The sequence below is a fragment of the Epinephelus lanceolatus genome, chromosome 10, assembly GCF_041903045.1.
Source record: "Epinephelus lanceolatus isolate andai-2023 chromosome 10, ASM4190304v1, whole genome shotgun sequence".
NCBI lineage: Eukaryota > Metazoa > Chordata > Actinopteri > Perciformes > Serranidae > Epinephelus > Epinephelus lanceolatus.
In genome coordinates, this window is record NC_135743.1 from 12476325 (window position 1) to 12499149 (window position 22825).

The following is a 22825-nucleotide window of genomic DNA, read 5'->3' on the forward strand; positions in this document are numbered from 1 at the left end:
GAAGACAGACATCTCTATGGCTGTTATCTCCAACACTCAGTGACTTACAACAAAACAATCTAGATTGATAAATAGCACTACAGGTAAGAGGAAAAATATGTGTTTTTGATTTTTGGATGAACTATCCCTTTAAGTACATGTGTGAAACGGTTAAGTCTTTCCACATAACTTTGGTTTGTTTTCAAGGAATATCCGTCTTAGAAAATAGTTTGGCATTTTGGAAAATACTTCCTTGCTGAGCGTTATTGGTACGGTTAATATAAAGTGGGCAAATCTGCCCACCATCATGACCAAAGCTCACTAATTAACACATTATATCTCTTTTGTTTAATCCATGCAAAAACAAAGTGTAAAAACAAAAGAGAAGAGATGACTCCCTGTAAGATGTAATGTATTCATTAAGGAGCTTTAGAGGAGTGGTTTGGCACAGTTTGTTACCTTTCGACATAACTGGCCAGCCTTTACTCCCCGTCTCCACTCCATGCTAAGCCAAGCTAACCAGCTGCTGGCTCCAGCTCACACAAACATGAAAGCTGAATCCATTTTCTCATTTAACCTGTGGTACTTCCCAAAAGTGAATTAGCATTTCCTAGGATAGCAAAGGCATGACCCACCCTGCTCTGCCTTGCTTTAGCCCTTAGGAATTGTGCAAATTTGCAGGAAAGCCCAATCAGTCTTTTTTCAGCATTGGCAGTATAAAAACAAAATTGGGGAGTGCAGCAAAATGGCACGAAGCTACTTTTGTTCATACAGAATGTGCCTTTTTCAGGGCAATGGGGGGCGTGAGCAAGTAACAAAACATGTAGCTCAGCGTGTGACATAACCAGTGACGTAGGAGGGAAGCCGCGGCTGGTCAGTCCTTCGGCGATTCTCTCATAGGTTGGCCCGTCCTTCACCGTTCCCGTTATCTGACGGTGAATGGCCTCCTTGTTTTTTGAGGGCAAGGAGGGTGCGCAATTCTTTGTCTCCCCAGTTGCTCATCTTTACAGTGTCTGTCAGGGTTGTGTTTCCCTCTTGCTACTAGCTGCTTGCTAATTCCTGCTATCAGCTGTTTCCTCTTTATCCAATGCCAGTGGGTTGCACGTGCGGCGTCATCAACAGCTCCTCCCACAAGTCATCAACATCCCCTCCGAGGCGGAAGGACGCCTCGTTCTTTTTAAACCAAAAAGGTTCCGCCAATATGACTACCCTACACGGCGGAAAATTGGGCACCTCGGATCAACTCGCCAATCCGGCTCTGTGTGTCTAAACACTCACAGCTTGCCTGCAAAACAGCCCAACATTCGCGGAAAATCTGGCAGTGTAAAAGGGGCTTTTGACTCTGACTGGATGACCCTGACATTTACACCCTGACTCAAACCTATCTCACTCCTCTTGCCTGAACTTAACCAACCCAACCAACAAAGGCAATGAGAAAGTATGAAAGTAGCGTGGGTCATACCGTCAATGTCCTCAAAAATGCAACTTAGCTTTCTAAAATGTCTAAAAATTCCTTTAAGAAAAGTCTTAACTCAATGCTACAGCGTACAATAATGTTCAAACAATGTGTGCTTCCAGCTCTGTGACAGGAGTTTGGGGAAGGCCCTTTCCTTTTTGAGAACGACAGTATCCCCATAAAAAAAATCAAGTCCATAGAATAGTTTAACAAGTTCATAGTGAAAGCATTCGGCTGTCCTGCACAGAACCCTGACCTCAAACTCATCCCACACTTTTGGGATGAATGAAACCAGACCTTATTGCACAACATCAGTAATGCTCTTTAGGCTCAATGGGAGTAAATTCCTGTTCCAAAATCCTGTGTAAAGCCCCTCATCCTTATGCCTGTATTTCAGGTTTTCCACATACAGTACTTTTGGCTGCATTCATGCATCCTAACACAAGCCCATAGGCGGGGCATGGATAAAGATAAAGTCCACATAGAGAGCTGGAAGTAGAAGTGGACGTAGCGCTGCGTTACTGTGCGCAGCATCAGACTGTAGAGCAGAAATTGATCCTCTGATAAAAGCTGCCTTTCCTCAGGGAGACCGGCTTCCTGCCTAATGGCTGTTAGGCAGCGAGAAATGGACCAGGAAGAGATGGCCTGCAGAGCACTTAGACACTTAGACATCATACACGTCTATAGAAAATAAATGTGTGTTTACGCTCGCAGAGAGGGAGGAAACACACACATACAGACAGACGAAGATAGAGAGTGAAGACAGAGAGTATGAGTGGTGTGACAGAGATGGAAAAACTTTTACAAGTGACTGATGCTGTGGCTTACTATTTTGGGTTCACGTTGGGATGGAGGACACGGAGTGGTTAACGCACAGATGGGAAGGATGTGAATGGGTTAAGCTCAAAGTGCAAAGTAACACACAAGCGCAAACACACAGTACATGTACACCAGATCATACTTGCACTTGTTAACAAATTAATTCTGCGTGATTGATCGCTCTGATCTCATTTCCTGATGGAACATGGTAATGAAATCAGCAAGCGGCATGTTTTGCTCTCTGTTTGAGTGCGTGAGACATTTTCGGAGGCGACCGTGTGTATGATCTTAATCTGTGAGTGTTTGTGTTTTACTCACAGGGAGGAGAGCACTGCTACTATCAGGGGAAGGTCAGAGACATCCCTCACTCCTTCGTGGCTGTCTCAACCTGCCATGGTTTGCAGTAAGTACAAATATTATGTGACTTGTATGTGTGTGTTTGTCAGCCAACATCGCAGCCTCTGTGTGTCCGGGTCCTCGGCCGTGCTCCCATTTACCCATTAGGTCAATGTAATTAGTTTTTGCCTGGCCCTCTCTGTCTCTCGTCATTTGTTGTTATGCAGGTTATCATACACACAGACAGGTGCTGCTCAGACGTCCTCTCCTCTCCTCTCTACCTAGTGTTGGTATTTTTAGAGTTTGTGCTCTAAAGCAGCGCTCTGTCAGAGACGGGTCAGAAACAAGGCCTGCTGGGAAGAATAGATGCACACTGTATATGAGTTGGTATAAGTGCTGCGCTGTGTGTATATACTGAGGAGAGAAGAAGCGAAAATATGTTCTGTGTTACTGAATGTCACTAGAACTGCCAGGGGTTTCTGTATACCTAAAACAGCCGACAGGTAAAATTCACCTGCTGTTGGAATGAATTGATTTTCACAGTACAAGATGGAGAAAAAATAATATAATAATAAACCTTTGTTCACCGATCAGTGCAAACACACATGAAGGATAACCATGCTGCTCTATAGACCGAATCACAATGTTTACAATCAGGCTGCCCCCGACTAGGAATTTTCCCAGTCCACCAGTAGTCGTCATTTAGGGCCATTAGTCGACTAGTCGCCCTCATGTTTATGATATTAATGTAATTATTAGATTATATATTTTGACCGGGGCAACACAATGGTTTGAGTTGAAGGTGTGAGAAAGAATAGTATTAGTAACATTGTTAACACTGTGCTACATTACAGAGAAATACAAAACCATACTAATGAACCTTCATTAATATAGACCTATATTTTATCTACAAGTGCACGTCACACACTGAGCGAGCCGCCTGTTGATGATGCTGTCGGCATGTAGCTACTTCCATGTGTCAGATGATACATCATGTTTGTAGTCGACCAATGAAGATGAGTTTACATATCACCTTGGGTTCGTCCTTCACCTTCTCAAAACTCCTAATAGAGTTGCACTTTTTTTTTTGTTGTTGTTGTTCTTCTTCTTCTTCGACTAAGCGGCCAATGAAATCTTCCAGACTAATGACCTTTCTGGTCGACTAACGTTTGGTTGACTATCAACTTCCCAGTTGAAAACCCCTGCATCACGTACATGAAATTAAACGGTGCTGAGCAAACGCTGCCCCAATTGGCTTGGTCTTAGCTGTAATGGAGAGAGAACTGAAAATCTTTACTCAAGTAAAAAATTAAAATTACCATTTGATAAACCTATGTAAGTAAACATAAAAAGTACCTGCTTAATAAATTACACAAAATACAAGTTAGTTTCCATTTTAATATTTTTAAGTGTGTGTGGGCAGTAGAGCAGGTAGGCTAATCATTATCAAAGATTAATGTGACACATAAAACCTTCACATAGTTAACGTTAGCTAGCTACCTACAAGTTCACCTAGAGCAGTGGTTCCCAACTGGTGGGTCGCAGTCTAACAGTGGGTCACTGATCCATTCTGAATGAACCGCAAGTGAAACACAAACGCATCAAGTTTGTAAAAACAAAAAACAAAAAAAAAAAAAAAAAAACACACTTAAATATATTAAGTAAAGTGAATTTCTGGCAAAGCGTTTTTGTTTTGAAGTGCCATTTTCTGCTGTAGAGTAAGGGAATAACGGACAGCTACTTGACTGAGACATCAAACTAACTCTACAACATGGCCAAGTAGTATGATGCTGAATGTATTAAACTGTGTGGACCTTGAACTGATGACTGAGGAGAAATCTGGCCCCCTTGGCTGGACCAGTTGGGAACCACTGACCTAGAGCATGTGCAACTTACCTTAGTGTGCTTGTGGAGGTTCGTAAAGGAGTTTTTTAAAGCAGAGATGTTGTTTATAGGAAACACAGAGATTTTGGCATAAAACGTGTGGCCAGATGTGGCCATGGATTGTTTCTGGTGGCCCCCGGCACCTACATTTAGAGCAAACTCGTTGTAACAAAGGTATAAATGGCTACTCAAGTAAAAAGTAGAAGTAAACCCTCACTCCTTCAATGTGAGCTTAACTTTTCAAGTGTATGCTTTGTCTAGAATATTTTTTTGGCTTTACCTTGCCATCAGACAGCCCTTTCCAATGGGGAGCTAAAGCCATTATCTGAAATCCACCAGACTCCACTGCCAAATATGTCAGAATAGGGGAGTTGCTCGTCTACCACTGTCTCGATTGATTGGATAAAGTACGGAAAATATTCTAAATATAGCATAAAACTGATACTGATTTTTTTTCAGGTGGCTAAAATACATTTTGCAGAGGCCCACATCCACAGCTTCCGTGCTGGTAGATTTGGTTTATCAAACATGATTGCAAAGCAACACAGTACAGTTAATGAGCACAGCTGAAACGTCAGATAGGTCTGACCACCATGTTTAACTCTTCATCTTTAAACATTACACATAAAGCTGAAAATGACAACAGAAATAAACAAGTCTGATTGTTGTTACTGCAACGTCACAATGATTTGGTTTTATACACATAGTTGTAATAACTGCTTTCTCTATGGGGTAAATTTGATCTGCTCTAAAGGTATAAATGGCCTTTTTTGTTTTTAAATCTGGATTTATCTTGAACATTTAACAACAGGGTTGTTGCATAACATTATTTCATTGAAACAAAGCTACATACAATCAGCAAACAGCCACAGGTACATTTTACCCATTGGTAGTTCCAGTGATATGTGAAGAGAAGACAGGTGAAAATGTATTCTGTGTCATTGTGTGCGGACAATACAGCGCTTGCATAAGAAGGCACCTATGAATAATCAGTTATAACACATGCGCGTGCATTACAGTTTTCACAGTTGCTTCCACACATTCCTTGAAAGGAAAACAGTATTTTCCCAAAACTGTGAACATGAGACAAAAAAAATCTCACACTGCTTTGGCTGAATCTCAGACATTGAACACACTATACGATATATTTGGACGTTGAAAAGATAAAGAAAAAGAAAAAGAAGGAAGGCAGAATTAAATCACAATTGTTATCTGTAAACAAGTGTGGAAAACAATGCTAGAAGAAGCTCCTTGTCAGTCTGATCAGCTCATCCAGTAACAGGAGTCTCTGTATTCAGGGTGTGTTTCTTTATGCTTGTTCATTGTCATGACGAGGGGTGTAAATCACCAGTTTCATCACAATACAATATTATATTGATTCCTTGGACATCAATATGATATTTGCTGATATTACAAAGTCTGTCACAATAAGATTTCGATTCAATGTGATTTAAAGGCGTGTGATCGATATGAGATTATATTATATGATCATTTAACCTCTTTCTTTTCTGCTTTTGGTCTGAAAAGATAAAAACAGCACATAAATAATCTAAGAAATTGGGTTAGGGTTAGAGTTTACTTTAAACTGACTCCACTAACACATAAAACATCACATGGGATATGTTAACCTTCAGGGCTTTCTGACAGAGAGAACTTTCCGAGGAGGAAATCTTTGCATTTTAACTCAAATCACCATCTTTTTCATAAAACTTAAGGTCTATCTGGCTTAAAGCCCTGAAGGCAAACTTCTCCTAACAGCCATAAAACATTTAAAAACAACAACATAGTTTAACTAAATATTCAGCGTAGTCATCGGGAGCATGGTCTCACTCTGAAGTCGACGAAATCCGGTGCTTAGGCAGCGTCTTGCGGCCCCAGAAACTGATGTAAAAAGGCGTCATTTAATGTCGGCATGATATGCAGCTGGTTGCTGTTATATGTTAACGGCGCTTGGCAGCATCAGGCGGAAACGCGGCGGGACAAGGACGAAAGTTAAGGTGGCAAAAGTCCGAGTAGGTTACGGTGGGAGCGGTGTTCACGTCCTGTAAGATTCTAAAACCAAACCCTGTTGTTTTTTTCCTAAACCTAACCATGTTTTTGTTGCCAAACCCAACCACATGTGTTTGTTGTTAAAGGAAAAAAACGTTAATTTGCAGTGTTGTACTGACAGTGCATTTATTTTGAAAAAGACTGTATGTAAACGTTTAAATTCATGTGAAAATGTAAGTGTATTTTGAAAGAAGAGAACTTGACACGGTGTCCCAGAATGTCAACAACCAACGCACCCAGGGTACCTTGAAAGTCCATGACCAAAACGTCAATATGTGACGAGGTCGGAGTGAGAATGTGTTGTGATAAGTGTCAAGATTCACAGACAAAACAATTGCTTTTTGCTAGTCACTCATTATTAGCTTAAGCATGTTTACATTGCATAAATTAGCCTAGCAGCTAGCGGACTTTACCTCTACTCATAGCTTAACAAATTATATTTAACGCTATTATTTTCTTTACTCACCATTTGTAAGTCACTGCGTCTCCCAACAGAACAAAACGGTTGAATTTCAGCCTGCGCGCATGTTTTTTCAGCCAAACATTGTTGAAACAGAGCAGCTAATGTTGCTGTAGTGAGAAGTTAACGGAGGGAAATGCCCGGCCAGGCCGGTCACCTTATGTCCTGTTTTAAATCGTAACACCATTGTTCACATACACTATGAGTTCTGTCTGTTGACCCGATTTCCACACTGCTGATTTATTCCAGAGTAAATAATGCTGTCCTCATCGTCTTTCTCTTGGCTGCTTGCCGTCTGCCTGCCACTGTTTGCTGGTGACACAAACTTTCAAATTAAAGCCTATCAGAAAGATCAAAGATCAGATCGATGGATCGTTACACTCCTAGTCATGACTGGACATTTTTTATACTGAATAACAGCGTCTCTCTTTGGTTGAAGATTTAAGTTTTGAGGTGTAAAGAGCAATCCAAGCTTTATGGTGTATTTTGCTGTAACAGCAGATAGTATTTCACACAGTTCACATCTGCACATTAATGACAGTGTCATCCAATTATCCCCTTTCAGTTGTTTCTTAAAACATTGCTCATTTTTGATCCATTACACCTCATCAGAGCTTGACCCAGTCCAATATATCTTCCCCCAGCATAATTAAGTAAACCAAATAACCAGTGCAGAGAGGTAAATTCATCTAATTAAGGAAAGTGGGTGAAATCAGATTGATACTTGCTGAATAAGCTGAACCGAGCTCTGGCTTTTAATAACGTTTGCATATTTCATGTGAATGTGGCGACATGTTGGGAAATGTGTCACAGCAAGTTTATGTTACGCAGCACAAAAAATAATGAAAAGTAGGGTGTGAATTCATCAAACCCAAACAAGGTGAATGTGTTTCACATGCAGTGCAGTCACATATGACATAGAGCAGGATATAATGTGACAGACAAGATTAAGAAGGGTTTCCTGAGGATGTCTGTTATTTCAGGCACGGCTAAATTTTGATGTGTGACTTCTAATTTGGCCAAATGTTAGTATAGCATGTTATAATACTGCTGGCATTATTATTTGTTGCATTAGAATTTGTCGTACGCTATTAATAGAAGTAGGATTTATTTGATTGTAGGTTTGGAGGGTACTGATTTTTTTAATGTGGAAAGAAATACACAAGCTGACACAATAAAGGAGACAGAGACACACCCATAGTATTCCCTGCACACACTTATTTGTGCGTATGTGAGAGAGAGAGAGAGAGAGAGAGAGAGAGAGAGAGAGAGAGAGAGAGAGAGAGAGACGGTGCAAGGGAGGGAGTTGAGGGAGTGCCCAGTGGTGTCGAGGGGTTAGACATTAGAGGGAGAGTATTTCCCTTATGCTGAGTCAGGTATTTACCATAATATACATCCTGCTTTCTCCTCTCTTTTTGTCTCTCTGTCTCTTACGCACACACAGAGAAACTGCACTGCAATGGGGCATTTACTGTATACGGCAGGGCAGTGCTCCCAGCTACATCCATCACCTGAGATGTAGACAGCTAAACATCGACACAGGCTCCTGTTTAGAGCTGCATCCATGTTCTACGTTTGTGACTGAAATGCAAAACTTCTCATTGATTAAGAAATGATCAGCGTTAACACTCCTCGTCACCACCCAGAAAAGTTCAAATCATGAGCACAGTTAAAATCTGCTTTTAATTTGAACAAGCTCTACCTGGGACACTCTTGGTGTTGCAACTTGTGAAAAATGATGTGTCTTTAAAATACGGAAGCCCTGAAAGGCAAGATGAAAAACAAAATGCAGGCAAGGTTGGCCAAAACTTGAGCATAGCGTTAGTTCAGGCATGATGTCAAGACATGATGTCAAGCTCAGCACATATCAGCTGATGGAGCAGCTGATTGATGGAAGGGAGTCAGCTGATAGATCACATGATTCCTTTCTATGCAACTATTGGTGAATCTCATTCAGAGTGCCCTATTTAAACTGCTCTGGCCTGCCTACTGTTGCTGCTTCCTCTGCAAGTCACTTTGCAACCCGCCTCCACCCCAGCTCCTCCTTTTCATGCTGTGTCTGACTTATCAATGTGATTCCTGTTTGTCACTGATGCTGCTCTGTTCTGTTCCTGGGAGGTCTTTGCTGCTGCTCTCCCCACCTTAGGCTTTCCATGTAGGCGCATGGAAGGGCAGGGAGGTTAGCTTTCTTTGCCTCAAGGCTTTCCTCATTTGCACGTGGAAGGGCAGAGAGGTGTGCTCTCTCTGCCTTAGGCTTTCCACTTAGGTGTGTGGAAGAGGCTTTCTGCGTAGGCCTAGGAAAGGCAGAGAGGCCCCAGAACAGAGCCATACCACCAAATATAATACTGCAAATGGAAAATTGGAATGGAAAATGGAAGTTTTCTTTGACTAAAGTGGTCCTAACTGAACTTTCCTTTGTTACACTGCCTGCAAAAAACTTCTTTTTGTCACCTTGCCGTTCAGGGCTTCCAAAGTCTGCATAGGAGACAATACAGAGGAAATAATATCTCGTATTTAGGAGCTAAATTTAGGTTTTGGCCAATGTTACCCACAATTTTTTTTTTTTTTTTTCACTTTACGTTTCTGTGCTTCCATACTTCAGTTTTAAAGCTATAGTGCGTAACTTCTGTCGCCTCCCAGCGGATAATGCGTTATTACAACTAATAAGCCGGTGGCACTTCCATGTACACAGAGTAACACTCACCACACACCGTGTACACAGAGTAACACTCGCCAGTCGCCACACACCATACACAGAGTAACACTCGCTTCACACCGTGTACACAGAGTAACACTTGCTTCACACCGTGTACACAATGCTACACAACGTGGCGAATACCAGGCTGCTAACATTACATTACGTTCATAGCACCATTTCCAAGAAAATAATAAAGTACTAGGTCCACTACATGTAACAGCAACATATACTACTCATAATATAATTATAAACCAAGTCACTTACTTATCCAACAGCAGCAAGGCAACATCCGTGTCTGCCCTCAGCCCAGTTTCTTCCTTCAGGGCTCTCCACCGAGGAAAAGCGACGCCAATACAAATCCTTGTTTGCCTTCACCGTCAGTCACTTTCCTTCTTTGCTAATAGACCTTCAGCTGAACGTCCAGGCTTTTTCTTTGTAGTAGGATCCACTTCTGAACCGTGTCTCGGCCGCTTCTCCACCATGTTGCTTTCTCTTTCTACCTGCACTCTACCTCTTGCTGTGACACTCTCCGCTCTTCCTCCCCCTCCCTTCTTGTTGTGAGGAAGCATTTCCTGTGCGCCAGCGCGGGAATGTCGCCGGTCGACACGCAAACTAAAAATGATATATATTGAAAAATACCGAGAAATGTTAGAGGAGCCAATCGGCTTAATCAGCATTGTGTCATCTCCTCTAGTAGTGGCTTGGGTGAAACGGACATTTACGGACCTGTAGAAGTTACGCACTATAGCTTTAAGGCCTGTGTCCACATAGTGTGTTTCTTAAGCAGAAAAGCAGTGCCAGGGCGCTGCGGATATGATGCACTGCATGTGGGTTTTGTTTCTGTGACATTGACATTAATGTTAGCTAGGTAGCTGATGCAATGCTACCTTAACAGAGGGTTGGCTACACAGTCAAAAACAAGCTTATATCGGTATGGTGATGAAAAATGCCAGTGCTAAAACACTATGTGGACACGGGGCCTCAAAGCCCCTCAAACATGTTTTTATTCTTAATCCTACAGTACCAGATTTTGTTTTTGCCCACTTGGCTGCAGTAGAAATAACATAATATGAACTTCTCAGTTGTTATGTCAAATCCTTTAGCAAACACTTGCTAATTTATACATCCCGCAGTTACAGAGCAACATAATCATTCAGTTTGAGTCGTGTTACTGGTCATGTGAAAAATATAAGTCCAATACTGACACTTCATTTTTGGTCTTCACCAGCTCCTTAGAGAAATATCAGGCTCTTCAGCTGCTAAATGCTCCACTGTGTTCACCAACAACAAATGACTGAATAAAATGTGTTTAGTTTTTTGACAGTTCTCAGTGTCACCATGACAAAATAGTATATTGACAGGGCAGAAAACAGAAAAAGGGTTGAGAGCAATCTTCACTTCATCCTCTTTCTTTTTTTTAATATGTGTAATATGTTGTAAGTGCAGTGTTGGACCAGGACAAAGAGTGTGTTGAAGGTGAATACTGTGTGTTGAAGGCCAAAGAAAGGTTGAAAAAAAGGCGGAGACAGTTGGATGAGAAAGACAGATTGTGTGTTCCTGTGGTGTTTACCCTCATGACTCCACAGTTTGACCGGTCCAATCTCCTAAAAGCCTCAGATAAAGTTAATTAATGGATGACGTCCAGTTGTGTGCACATGCGCACACACTGGTGGGCAGAGACGAGAAGACCTTCACCCAGCTGCTAAATGAGAAATTGATCTCTGACTTTTTAAAACGATTGCTTCGTCAAAATGATGTGTGTGTGTCGTGGCCTCTTTCTCTCAAACCTTTATGTGATGAATGTGTTTAGAGTTTTTTGAGTGCATGTGAAGTCATTACGATTTTCAATAAATGTTAGAAAGGATCATGAGGATTTGCACCAATTTTCTGCTCAAGCCCACTCCTTTCAAAGGTGTCTGAGTCATTGCACCTTGTGCTCAACCAGTTCAAACCCTTAGTTATTGTTCCTGAGATAAACTCCTCGGGTAACCTTTAGGTTGTGCTGTGTGGAGGGAATCTCTGAGATGACTGGATGACCTTTTGTTTCACATTACCCTCCACCCCTCCTAAGCCATACGTATGCCCAATAGAGCAGGACGGCAGAGGATTCTGTCCAAAACTTCAGCTTACAGTTATTATTCTGACAAATGTTCCAATAATACAATGAAAACCCCTGGGCAAGCGCTGAAATGGCTAATCTATCACACGGATGACTGAGGAGGAGTTGAATTCAGATGCATTATTCCAGTTAGTGATGAATAAAACAACAGCAACTGGTGCTGATATGTGCCCTCCTCTCCCCCCTTCCCGCCTCTTTTTTCTCTTTCAGTGGGATGTTTTTCGATGGCAATCACACCTACATGATTGAACCCGGAGGACAGGGCGGCAGCAGTGTGAGTACTCTACACAAAAATGTATGTACTTTGTACCTCTCAGAGGGGGGTATCAATTTTCCCTTCCTCTACCTTTTCACATCTTCCTACCTCTCAGCCATGTTGAATTTTCTGCGGTTAGATATTGTTACATAATTTTTTCATACAAATTATAGTTGTCCTTGAGTGTCCCGGTAGCCTTTGCCACATGACAGCGTGGTCCACGGCTCGCATCCGGCTAAGAGCCTGTGTTGCATGTTATGCTCCCCTCTCTCTTTTCAGCCCAGTCTTCACAAGAAAATATTGGCATTGTATGTTTCTGCAAACCAAGGACACGTTACATTTGTCTGTTTCATATGCATCACACTGACGTTTCTAAGGTGATGAAATATGTGAGCTGAAGGGACGCCTGCAAAGTTGCAGACCACTGTTCGAGACCACCAAAAAACAAAACCTGTTGCATTTTATCCAGTCATCACTGCTTTTCTAGCAGCTTTTTAGCCACCATGCGTGGGTGATTTTTAGCGACTTATCACCGTGTTTGCTTTGGGGATAGTGCCACTTAAAACGGCTGTGTTTTTTACCGAGACATTGATGGGTTCCTCCGTGTATAGTGCCACTAAAACAGTTGTTTTTTTTACCAAGACATTTCTGCGTTACCTGCTGGGATAGTGCCACAAAAAGAGGTTGTTTTACTGAGACATTGCTGCATTTCCTGGTGGGATTGTGCAAGAGAAGAGGTTGTTTTTCACGTCGAGATGGTGCCACAAAAAATGCTTGTTTTTTACCGAGACCTTTGCGTTTCCTGCTGGGATAGTGCTAAGAAAAGCAATTGTTTTTTACAAAGACATTGCTGGGTTCCTCCTGGTATAGTGCCACTAAAATGGTTGGTTTTTTTTACCAAGACATTGCTTTATTTTTTACATGGACATCGTTGTATTTTCTGTCGAGATTGTACCACAAAAACAGTTGTTTTACAGAGCTGCATTTCCTGCTGGGATTGTGCCACAAACAAAGGTTGTTTTTATACAGAGACATCACTGCATTTCCAGCCAGGACACCGCACCAACAGCAGTCGTTTTTACAGAAACATTTCTGTGTTTACTGCTTGGATGGTGCCAAGAAAAGCGGTAGTATTTTACTGAGACATTGCTGTCTTTCCCAGCCTTGATAGTACCACAAGAAACGGCTGTTGTTGTTTTTTACAGAGAAATCGGTGCATTTCCCCCTGGGATTGTGCTAAGAAAAGAGGTTGTTTTTTTACTAAGACATCGCTGTGTTTCCTGCCTGGATAGTGCTACAAAAATGTGGGTATTTTAAAATACCCACCTTTTTAAAACCTGACCTTTTCCTTTCCATAACCAAGTGGTTTTTGTGCCTAAACCTCACCACATACTAACCATTGCACTGCTGACATACCACATAATAATGCACAAATGTAATGTATCTGTGGTTTGCAGAAACATAAAAGGCCAACATTTTTTCTGGTAATTGGGTTGCTCTTTTCTCTTGTTTCCTGTCTACATCTATTCTGTACTATCTAATCAAGGTGGAAATGACAAAAAAAGAAAATATCCTTCAGTTGTTCATGTTTAAACTGGTTTTACAAGAGGTTTGTACAATTTTGCATCTATACAATGACTCTCCTATTGTGTGTTTGTTTTCCTTCCAAACACAAACTCCTGGAAATATATTCAAATCATGATTTAAAATTAGCTGAGCTACTCAACCATCTGTACCTCCCGGGGCACACGTAGCTCTGGCTGGAAATCGCTACGCCTCACGACTGTGTGTGCGGCACATGATAAGTGAGAATAAGTTTCCTGGTATTACGGGATTCATTCAGGGGTCAGTTACTGTCCTGAGAGGAGGTTAAGACAAAACCAGAATCAGTTACAGATCACACACCAGTTGTCGGCCACTTTTCCTAATGAACCGTGGGTGCGGGCCGTGGGTCTCAGGGCAGAGAGATTTGCTGGGTTACAAAGCCTACAGCCAATTAGATAATAACAATTACAGCCATTATGGTCGGAACGAAAGGACAGATGTGAGATTGTCTAAAGACGCCTTGAGCACGGGAGTGGAAGAACACGCCGCTGATACTGTGTGTGCGTCTCCTCTCTGCTCTAATTAAAACGTCCAGAAGAAATGTGTGTCTGGTGTTAATCAGTGAGGGACGAAAGGAGACGAGATAGGAGAGGTCAGGGATTTGTGTCTGTGTTTGTGTCCATGCGTGTGTGTGTGTGTGTATGTGTGTGTGTTCACTTATGGGTGTTGGTGGTGGTGGCATGGCACAAAGAGCTACTTAAGATTCATTCCCATATGACAGTTTTAGTGCTAACAGTGTTGAAAGAATGGATAGAAGAGGGAATAAAAAAGATGGATGGAGGCACAAAGTAAATGTTGGGCTAAAAAGAGAAAGGCTAACTAAGAAAAATGAAGAAGAGGCAGGTACACAGAGGGAGGTGGAAGTGGAGCAAAAAACAAAATTGTCAGTAAATTAATTGCATTTAGATCGCTTATTGTATCTTCTGCAGAAACACTGTAAAACAAGAGGAACTACTGGGTTTGTGATGGCAGTTGCTTTGTCAGAGTCACACATTCATGAAAAGAATTGCAAGTAAATGAAGCATTAGAATATTCTGTATATGAATAACTGTTAAAATAAGACAACAGCAGCGCCTCAGCACACTAGGTTTATTTCTCACAGGTCACAGCTCTCTCCTCCCTTTCACTTCTTCTTTTACTCCCTGCCTCTTCTTCGTCTCCTCTCTGTCTCCGTCATTCCTCTCCTGCATTTTCTGGACAGACTGAATTATTCAAGCGATGAGAAAGGGAGAGAGAGAGAGAGAGACATCTTAACTCAGAACGTTGCTGCAGCACTCGTCTTCAGAGATACAGTATCTTGGGTGCCTTTTTTGGTCATTCACACAGCAGGCACTTTGACGTAAAAATGCACATAAAAATTGGAGGAGATTCTCCACTAGTTTAGTTTTTATATTCATGTCATGTCAAACAATTGGCCATAACACTGTTTCATATTAAAGGTCCAGACAGTGTGTCGGATGTAGGGGGGATTTAGTGGTGACTATTGTTGAAGACTGCAGAATGTCTTTAGTATTTATGATTCAGGAGGTTTTTACCAGGAGCCGTATTATCCACAGAGTTCTGTTCCTCTCCAAAACAAACCGATCCGGTGATAAAAATTAGTAAAAACACTTAATGAAGCAGTTTCATATTAAATAATTAGTGATATTCCAATGCTTTCACTGGCTGATGCAAACATGCTAGTGGCCCTATCTAGAGCCAGTGTGGTTTGTCTGCTCTGGGTGGTCTCCGTAGACGAGGCCCCGATCCCTATGTAGATATAAATGGCTCATTCTAAGGTAACAAAAGCACGACAGTTCTTATTTTGAAGTGATTATACACTTAAGAAAACATGCTTATTATATTGTAGCAAGACATAGCACATATACAAATTCAAGGAAAGACATAATTTCAGGTGAATTCAAATAAGAACTTTTAATGCTACCAACCTAAATTTTAACCTGATAAATTGTTAATTTTCGAATAACTGGCCAACCTAAATGTTTCATTTGTGAATCACATATCAGTGTTTGTGCACTCTACAAAATGATTTGTGGGGTTTGTGGGTAACACTTAAAATAAAGACTTTTTAGCATAAAAAAATATGTAAAAACATTTTTGAGTAGGATGAAATTAAAAAAATAAATCAAATTACACCATCTTAAATGAAATAATTTGACCCATGAATATCACCACAACCTGCGGATACATTTTAAGTTGGTTCAAGTTAATTAAGTTTTTCGAGGTCAAAGCAAATCACATTGGTTGTTCAGATATAATTGAGTTTGTGGTATTATATATGACTCATAGGATTCATTCAGTAAGGCCAGAGTTGAAACTACTTAAAAAGACACATGCAAATTGTTACCTTAATTTTTAAATGTTGAACCAGTGGGTTATTTTGTAGAGTGTATGTCATTGTTGTACATCATGTTTAAAAATATCTGTTTTGTGTTTTTGTCTCACTTAAAAATAAATTGGGTTAAAAAAAAGACAGAAAAAAAATTTCATTGAACTGAAAAATTCCATAATGGCAGTAGTGGAAACTATTGAAACTACATTTAATCACCTATTTTACTTGAGTAAAGTGTTGAGGTACCTGTGTTTTATTTTCATTGTATGCTACTTTGTTCTTCACCCTTTACTTCAACATTTATCTGACAGCTTTAGTTACTGTGCAGTTGCAGATTTTATATATAAAGTAGGGGTGCTGCTGTACTAAGGATAACCAAGGTATTTAAAAGTAAAATATTGATATAGTGTAAATAATATACATATAATAAAGTGTAAATAATCCAGCGCCTCTTAAATCATTTCCGTTTCTTTCCGTTCTTGCTTTGCTTTTCCGCACTCGTATTTTTGGTGAAATTAATTTGTCAAAAACGAGACAAAATGTACAATAAACAGAGTCAAAGATAAATTTGACTGATAGCAGTGTTATTATTATTTTTCAAGTATTCTGTAGATATCATGATAATATTGCTATCGTGAACTCTTTTGGCCACAATAATGATGTCGTAAATATCTGATATTGTGCCTGCCCTAATACAAAACATGTAATCCTATCCAGTATGATACCTTATCAAACATTGAATATAATTCAGTATAGTTAAACTTCATCTATCCTGATCAGTTACAATGATAAAATGCTACTAACACATAAAAGCATCACTAATAAGAATCCAATTATGAAGTAGACAGTTGCATAACACACATGGGCTATTATCATATTAGTACTTTTACTTCTGGTACATTTCTGGTACATTTTGCTGGTAACACCGTACAGTTTTTGAATGTAGGACTTCAACTTGTGATGTCAGAGGTGAACAAGTGAAGAGTAAAACGAGGTTGTCTTTGGTGTTATTTAATAAAGTGACAGAACAGAGCGTTAGAACAGAGTCAATCTTGTTTCAGCTCAAAGGTCAGAGCTGTAGGTCTGACAAAAAGATTCAGTCACAAAATATATTCAGACCTTGGTAGAGCAATAAAAGGAGACCTCCAGTTAACTGATAACTTCTATGAGAGCAGGAGCAAAGCAAGTCTCTCATACACAGATGAAATGTGTTCAAGGACACAGTTCAGGTCAGGTCAGGTTAAAACTTACACATCAGAAGGAAGCAGAATACTCTTTAAACAGCAGGAGAAAAAATTTTTGTTCCTACACTTGTAAATTAGTATTTTCACATTGTGATACAACTTTTATTCAAGTAAATGCTGCACCCCTGCCCACTGGACACATTTGCTCTTCCAGTGTGACACACCCACAGACTGTAAAAATAATGGACATACCCACAGTAACATCACCCACTGGTTGGTAGACTGCTGTTTTGAAGCCTTGAGTTCGACATTACAGCCGTGACCATTTTGGTTTTTGCAACCAGAAGTGACCATATTTGGACACAATGGGTGGATCTGACTCATAGGGTCTTTTCACACCTGCCTTGTTTGCTTCGGTTCAATCAAACTCATGTTCATTTGCCTCTTTAGTGCGGTTCATTTGGGCGGGTGTGAACACAGCAATCGCATTTGGTGTGCATTAAAACAACCAGACAGAGACCTTCTTGAAGAGGTGGTCTCAGTCCGGTTACAAAGGAACTCTGGTGCAGTTCGTTTGTGGTGAGAACTTGTTCTGACCTTGATCCGAACCAACTGCAGTCACATGACACATTGTTTGGGTTAAACATGAGCATGTTACAGTCCTGGAGGATTATTAATGTGCACCTCCTCCTGTACTGCCTTAATATGCACATTCAGCACATCCAATGCATCAAAACATTGTTTTCTAGTTGGAGCCGCGCCTCGTTTTCAAACTGTATGGTTTGACTAAAATGAAGGATGCAAGCGATATAGTACACGATGAGCAGTTTCACCATTTAGATGCAAAACACCAGATCTGATCTGGCCTCATAGAGTCATGCTTCTTAGATACTGCAAATTATAATTGTCTGTTTTTGGCAAATATTTGACACATAGCTCCATTACCAGTGCTGGTTTTGGCATTTAAGGTGGGGGAATCCTGTCTGCATGACAATGCGGGGGCCAGCGCTGCCCCCAAGCTGAGCAATGGCTGTCAGTTTGTCAGCACTGAGCTCTGGACGTCTACTCCCCGTGGGCGATGGTCCACACTGACTGTCCCTCCCCCTCTGCATCTCTGGGCTCCTCTCAGTGTATCTCTTTCTCTATTTCACCCTCAGTCTACGAATCTCTTTGTCTCTTTGACAGTCTGCTTGGTCTGCAAGTCGTCCTCTCATAATTGTCACACAGATGTTTACTGCAAAGTCCTAAGTGCTTCTCGTGTGTCCTCTGTATCAACACACACACAGTATCACACAAAAAAAAGTGAGCTTTTGAGATGTCTTTTAAAAGGTTGTGTGCTCAGTCGTGTTCTTGTTCTAACCTGAAACAGCCTCATATCACTATTTATCAGTTAGTAACTATATTGAATGCAGAGGCTTTGTGCCCCTTTATGCACCAGTAATTCGGGCTGTTATGATCCAGTTAAAGGTGACAGAAAAAAGAAACATGGCAGGATGGGGGGTATGTTGAGATAGATGGAGAGTCGGCATGGCTCCTCTCAGCCATATGGTAAATCCATCTGCCCTTCTTCTGCCAAGGCAGAAAAAGTTATGCAGGACATTAGCTAAGTGTGTCCCAAACAAGCTGCTCATCACCTTATGCAGCTGAGCTGGTTTTAAAGTGCCTCATCGTGTTATGTAAATGGGGTTGTGAACAAGTGGGTTACACTTGTGAGCAATACAGTGCATCAAATTTAAAGTTCACAAACCGAGGACGTGCTGTACCCGGGCGCTACGTGGCTGATAAATCTTGCACTTCTTGACTGTGTGAGCGTGAGTGTGCAGACAACTCGGGAGTGAGGATGTGTGATGCTGACTTGCATATGCGGAAAGCACCATATGTTTAGCCCTCTTGTTTTTTTGGACACCTCTCCAGCCCCACCTGCACCTCAGGGCCCCTGCGGCTACTTCCCAACAGCTCTGTCTGTTCGCTCTCAGTGAGGACTGAGACAAAGCACAGTGCTGTGTTCAGTCGATGGTGCAGTGACCATGAGTTCAGTGTCACAGCACATTTTACCAGAAGACTTTAACAAAACAAGGACAAAGCAGTATTTTGATTATCTATTAATTGTTTATATCGTTTATCAGGCAACGAGACTAACAGCTTTTTCCCTTACCTTGCAATTTTGTGCAGTCACCACAACATCTCTGCAAATTTGACCGATCATCACAGTTTGCAATGAGTTTGCCAGTCATAGCAGTGCCCCGTGTAAGATCACCAAACTCACTTGCTTGTTTCTGGTCATGACGATGCCGCTAAACATCGTGCAAGGCATGTACCGAGGTAAACTGTTTTGCCCAGTGTACAGTTGTGTTTTGAAACACAAACAACATTGACTGACAAATTCTTTTCTACTGCAGAAAAACACCTAAAAACATGGCAACATGCATTGCAATTTATTTTTTTTTTATTTTAGAAAAGCTGCTGTGAAATCAGACAGAACTTAGGTTGGCAAACTCAATGTCGTCCTTTAAAACACTCCTCAAAAGACACTTTTACTTCCATACCACCAGTAAATCTGTTGTGTGTTTAGTTTCTATCCATCTTTTATAAATCTCATTATTTTATTATTTATTATACTTTTTTTATTTGGTCTTAGCCTATATTCAAAATGTTTTATTGCTGTTTTTATCCTGATGGTGTTTGCTACTTTATTTGTCCCATAAAGCCCTTAGTAACTGTGTTTTGAGAAGTGCTATAAAAATAATGTTTATTATTATTATCATTATTATTATTATTATTATTTATTTTAGGCTGCAACAGTCCCCCCCTAAAAGCCTGCAAAATCCTGGAGGGCCTGTGTACCATGTTCACCATCTTAGTTTAGCATTCTGTCACGCTAACATTGCTAATCAGCACTAAAGAGGAAATACAGCTGAGGCTGATGGGCAAGTCATTAGTTTTGCATGTGTACTGGGTTATGTGATATTTTGACTTGATGTATATTAAGGGATCACAAACATTATTAGCATCCATCCTGTGGGCACCACAAAATTTAATTTTAATGTATAAAATAGTTGTTGAGTTGTCTGAGTCTGATTCCAGCTTCTAAAATGTGAAAATGTTTCTGTGTTTTAAATCATTTTAAGGCAAGGCAAGTTTATTTGTGTAGCACATTTCTCTACATAGAACATCAAAAACACTGAGACAAAGTGCAAAACAAACACATTACAAAAGGAGATTTAAATACAATTAATAACAGTCATTAAAGAGCATTAGGATGGAAAATAAAAACAAACTAAAACAGAATAAGACAGGTATAAAATACAAGGATAAAAGTTACAGTGCGGTGTGAGAAATTAATAATTATTTGACTTAATAAAAGGCAGCAGTATATAGAAAAACCTTCAGCCTTAATTTAAAAGAACTGAGAGTTGCAGCAGACCTGCAGTTTTCTGGTAGCTTGTTCCACATGGTGAATAAAAACTGAATAGTGCCTCTCCACTTTTAGTTTCATCCCAGTCGCCAGATGAAAATGTTGGCATTGTACATTAACCACAGATTTTATACATATCATATTAAAACTTTTAGTGTATGAGCTGACTTTGTCATCAGTGAGGTGGAGGGATGGATGGCGAGACACCTGCCAAGCTTCCGACCACTGTTCCAGATCAATAAGCAGTAAAACCAAATGTTTTTTTTTTTACCAAGTCATTGTTGCATTTCCAGCAGCTTTTTAGCCACCCACATAGTTGTTTTTTTGTTGTGTTTCCTGCCGGGATACTGCCACTAAAAGCAGTTGTATATTTTTACAGCCAATCACTTCATTTCCTGAGGGGATTGTGCCATCAAACCAGGGATTTGAAGCCAAAATATAACCGTAATTGAGTGTTTTTTGTACCTAAACCTAAACATATTGACCACAGTGCATAATAATGTACAAATGTAACGTATCTGTATGATGGTAGCATTTATTCTGGTGATCGGCTTTTTAGTTTTGACTCTGCTGACACAAAGCAGACCTGTCCTAGATAAACTGAGAGGTCTGAATGGTTCATAATCAGAAATATTACACATGTATTTTGGCCTTAAACCATTTAGTGCTTTATAGGCCAACAGTAGATTTAATATCTCTTGATTTTAGGCTGTTCGCATCTCTGTTTTTGTGTATAATATTCCCAAACCTGGGAGGAAAACTGAGGAGGAGGGGGGTGGGGGAGTTCAAGGGTGAAGGACAGGGTGGGTTGATGGGGGTGGTGGCAGGTTGTAGGGTTTGGGTGGTGGGGGGTTTTCGCATTAGGTGCCAAGAGAAGGATTTTCTATATGAGCTCAAGCTGGGAGTGAAGCTCAGTGTGAGTTGGAGCTGATAGGATTTAAAAAAAAAGGGGGGGTTTCCCTGTGGCCTGGAGCCAACTTCATGTTACTAAACCTGGACCAGTTCATTCACATGTGCAGACAGAGTGAAAATGAAAAGCGTGTTACCCCTCCCTGCTTTATATTCATGAGCCAGTAGTCTGTGTCTGAGGTGCTGTCTCCCCTGACAACCCAGGCTCCGCCCCCGTGTCTTTGTAGCACGACATATGAAAGCCATCTGTGTTTGGACCCTTAATCTCCAACACTACACACTCCCTGCCGAGTCTATACACTGCGTTTTTATTTCTGAACTGAGATGGAAGCGATGAACAAAGGAGACGCTGGTCAAGAAAATGTTTTATTACAGCAGTTAGTTCAGTGGTAGCTGCTCCGTATATGTGCTACAAGCAATACAAAGTCAGCGACACGCATTTTAATTATGGTCTTAATAATCATCAGCAGCTAAACTCTCAGACAACATGAAAGTGTTGCATCAAAGAAGGAGTTGCTTCCAATTATAACTGCTGCAGTTTAGGCTGGTGGCTGTTAATTCAGACACTCGGTCCATGAGGACTACATCAAAGATAAGACAAAACACTGGTGCTCACTGTTCTTAATTAGCTCTGCTTTCTCTGCGGAGCCTGTGATGTGATAACTTAAATATTTACCCAAAGAGCCGATCATAGTTCAGGGCTAATGTGAATGAGTTTATTTTCTCAGAGCTGCTTTTAAAGTGCTGTGTTTTGTTGATGGTGCAGTGACCACGAGTTTAGTTGTTCTGCATATTTCAGCCATAAAGGGCAAAATAAAATCCTGCTCCAAAGCCAAACAAAGGCGAAGCAATGTTGTTGCTAAAGTGCTCTATTAGAGTGCAGAAATTCCAGACTCATGACTTTATCGCTGAATCGTTATGACTGATTGGAATTTATCTTAGTGAGATAAACAAAGACAGAGAGAGACAAAAATTGTAAACCAACTCACTCATACAGCACATTATACATTAAACAACTCACCAACATCACCACCAAATGTCTCCCCCTCTGTTTGTCAGTTATGATGCTGTGTAATGGCTAGAAAAGTGTTTTATGCAGAACATTGTGATGTCACATTGTGATGACCTTTGGCCTTTTGGGAAAAAACATGGCATCTCTTAATGGTTTTATCCTAAAAGACTTTTGGTGAAATTTTGACATAATTAGCATGCATGAATTCTTGAGTTTTAGCCAAGAAAATGCTTTGAAAGGTCACAGTGACCTTGACCTTTGACCAACAAATTCTAATCAGTTCATCCTTGAGTCCAAGTGGATGTTTGTGCC

The 22825-nt window shown here is 40.7% G+C and overlaps 1 protein-coding gene across 4 annotated transcripts in view; it reads left to right on the forward strand.

Annotated features, from left to right (window-relative positions):
* The window catches only part of adam22 (ADAM metallopeptidase domain 22), a 108242-nt gene that overhangs the window by 39743 nt on the left and 45674 nt on the right, over nucleotides 1-22825 (forward strand). For all 4 annotated transcript variants that reach the window (XM_078171535.1, XM_078171538.1, XM_033640347.2 and 1 more), the window contains exons 5-6: nucleotides 2575-2657; nucleotides 12011-12074. In XM_078171535.1, the coding sequence (XP_078027661.1) occupies nucleotides 2575-2657; nucleotides 12011-12074 (147 nt within the window). The remainder of the gene's footprint in view (nucleotides 1-2574; nucleotides 2658-12010; nucleotides 12075-22825) is intronic.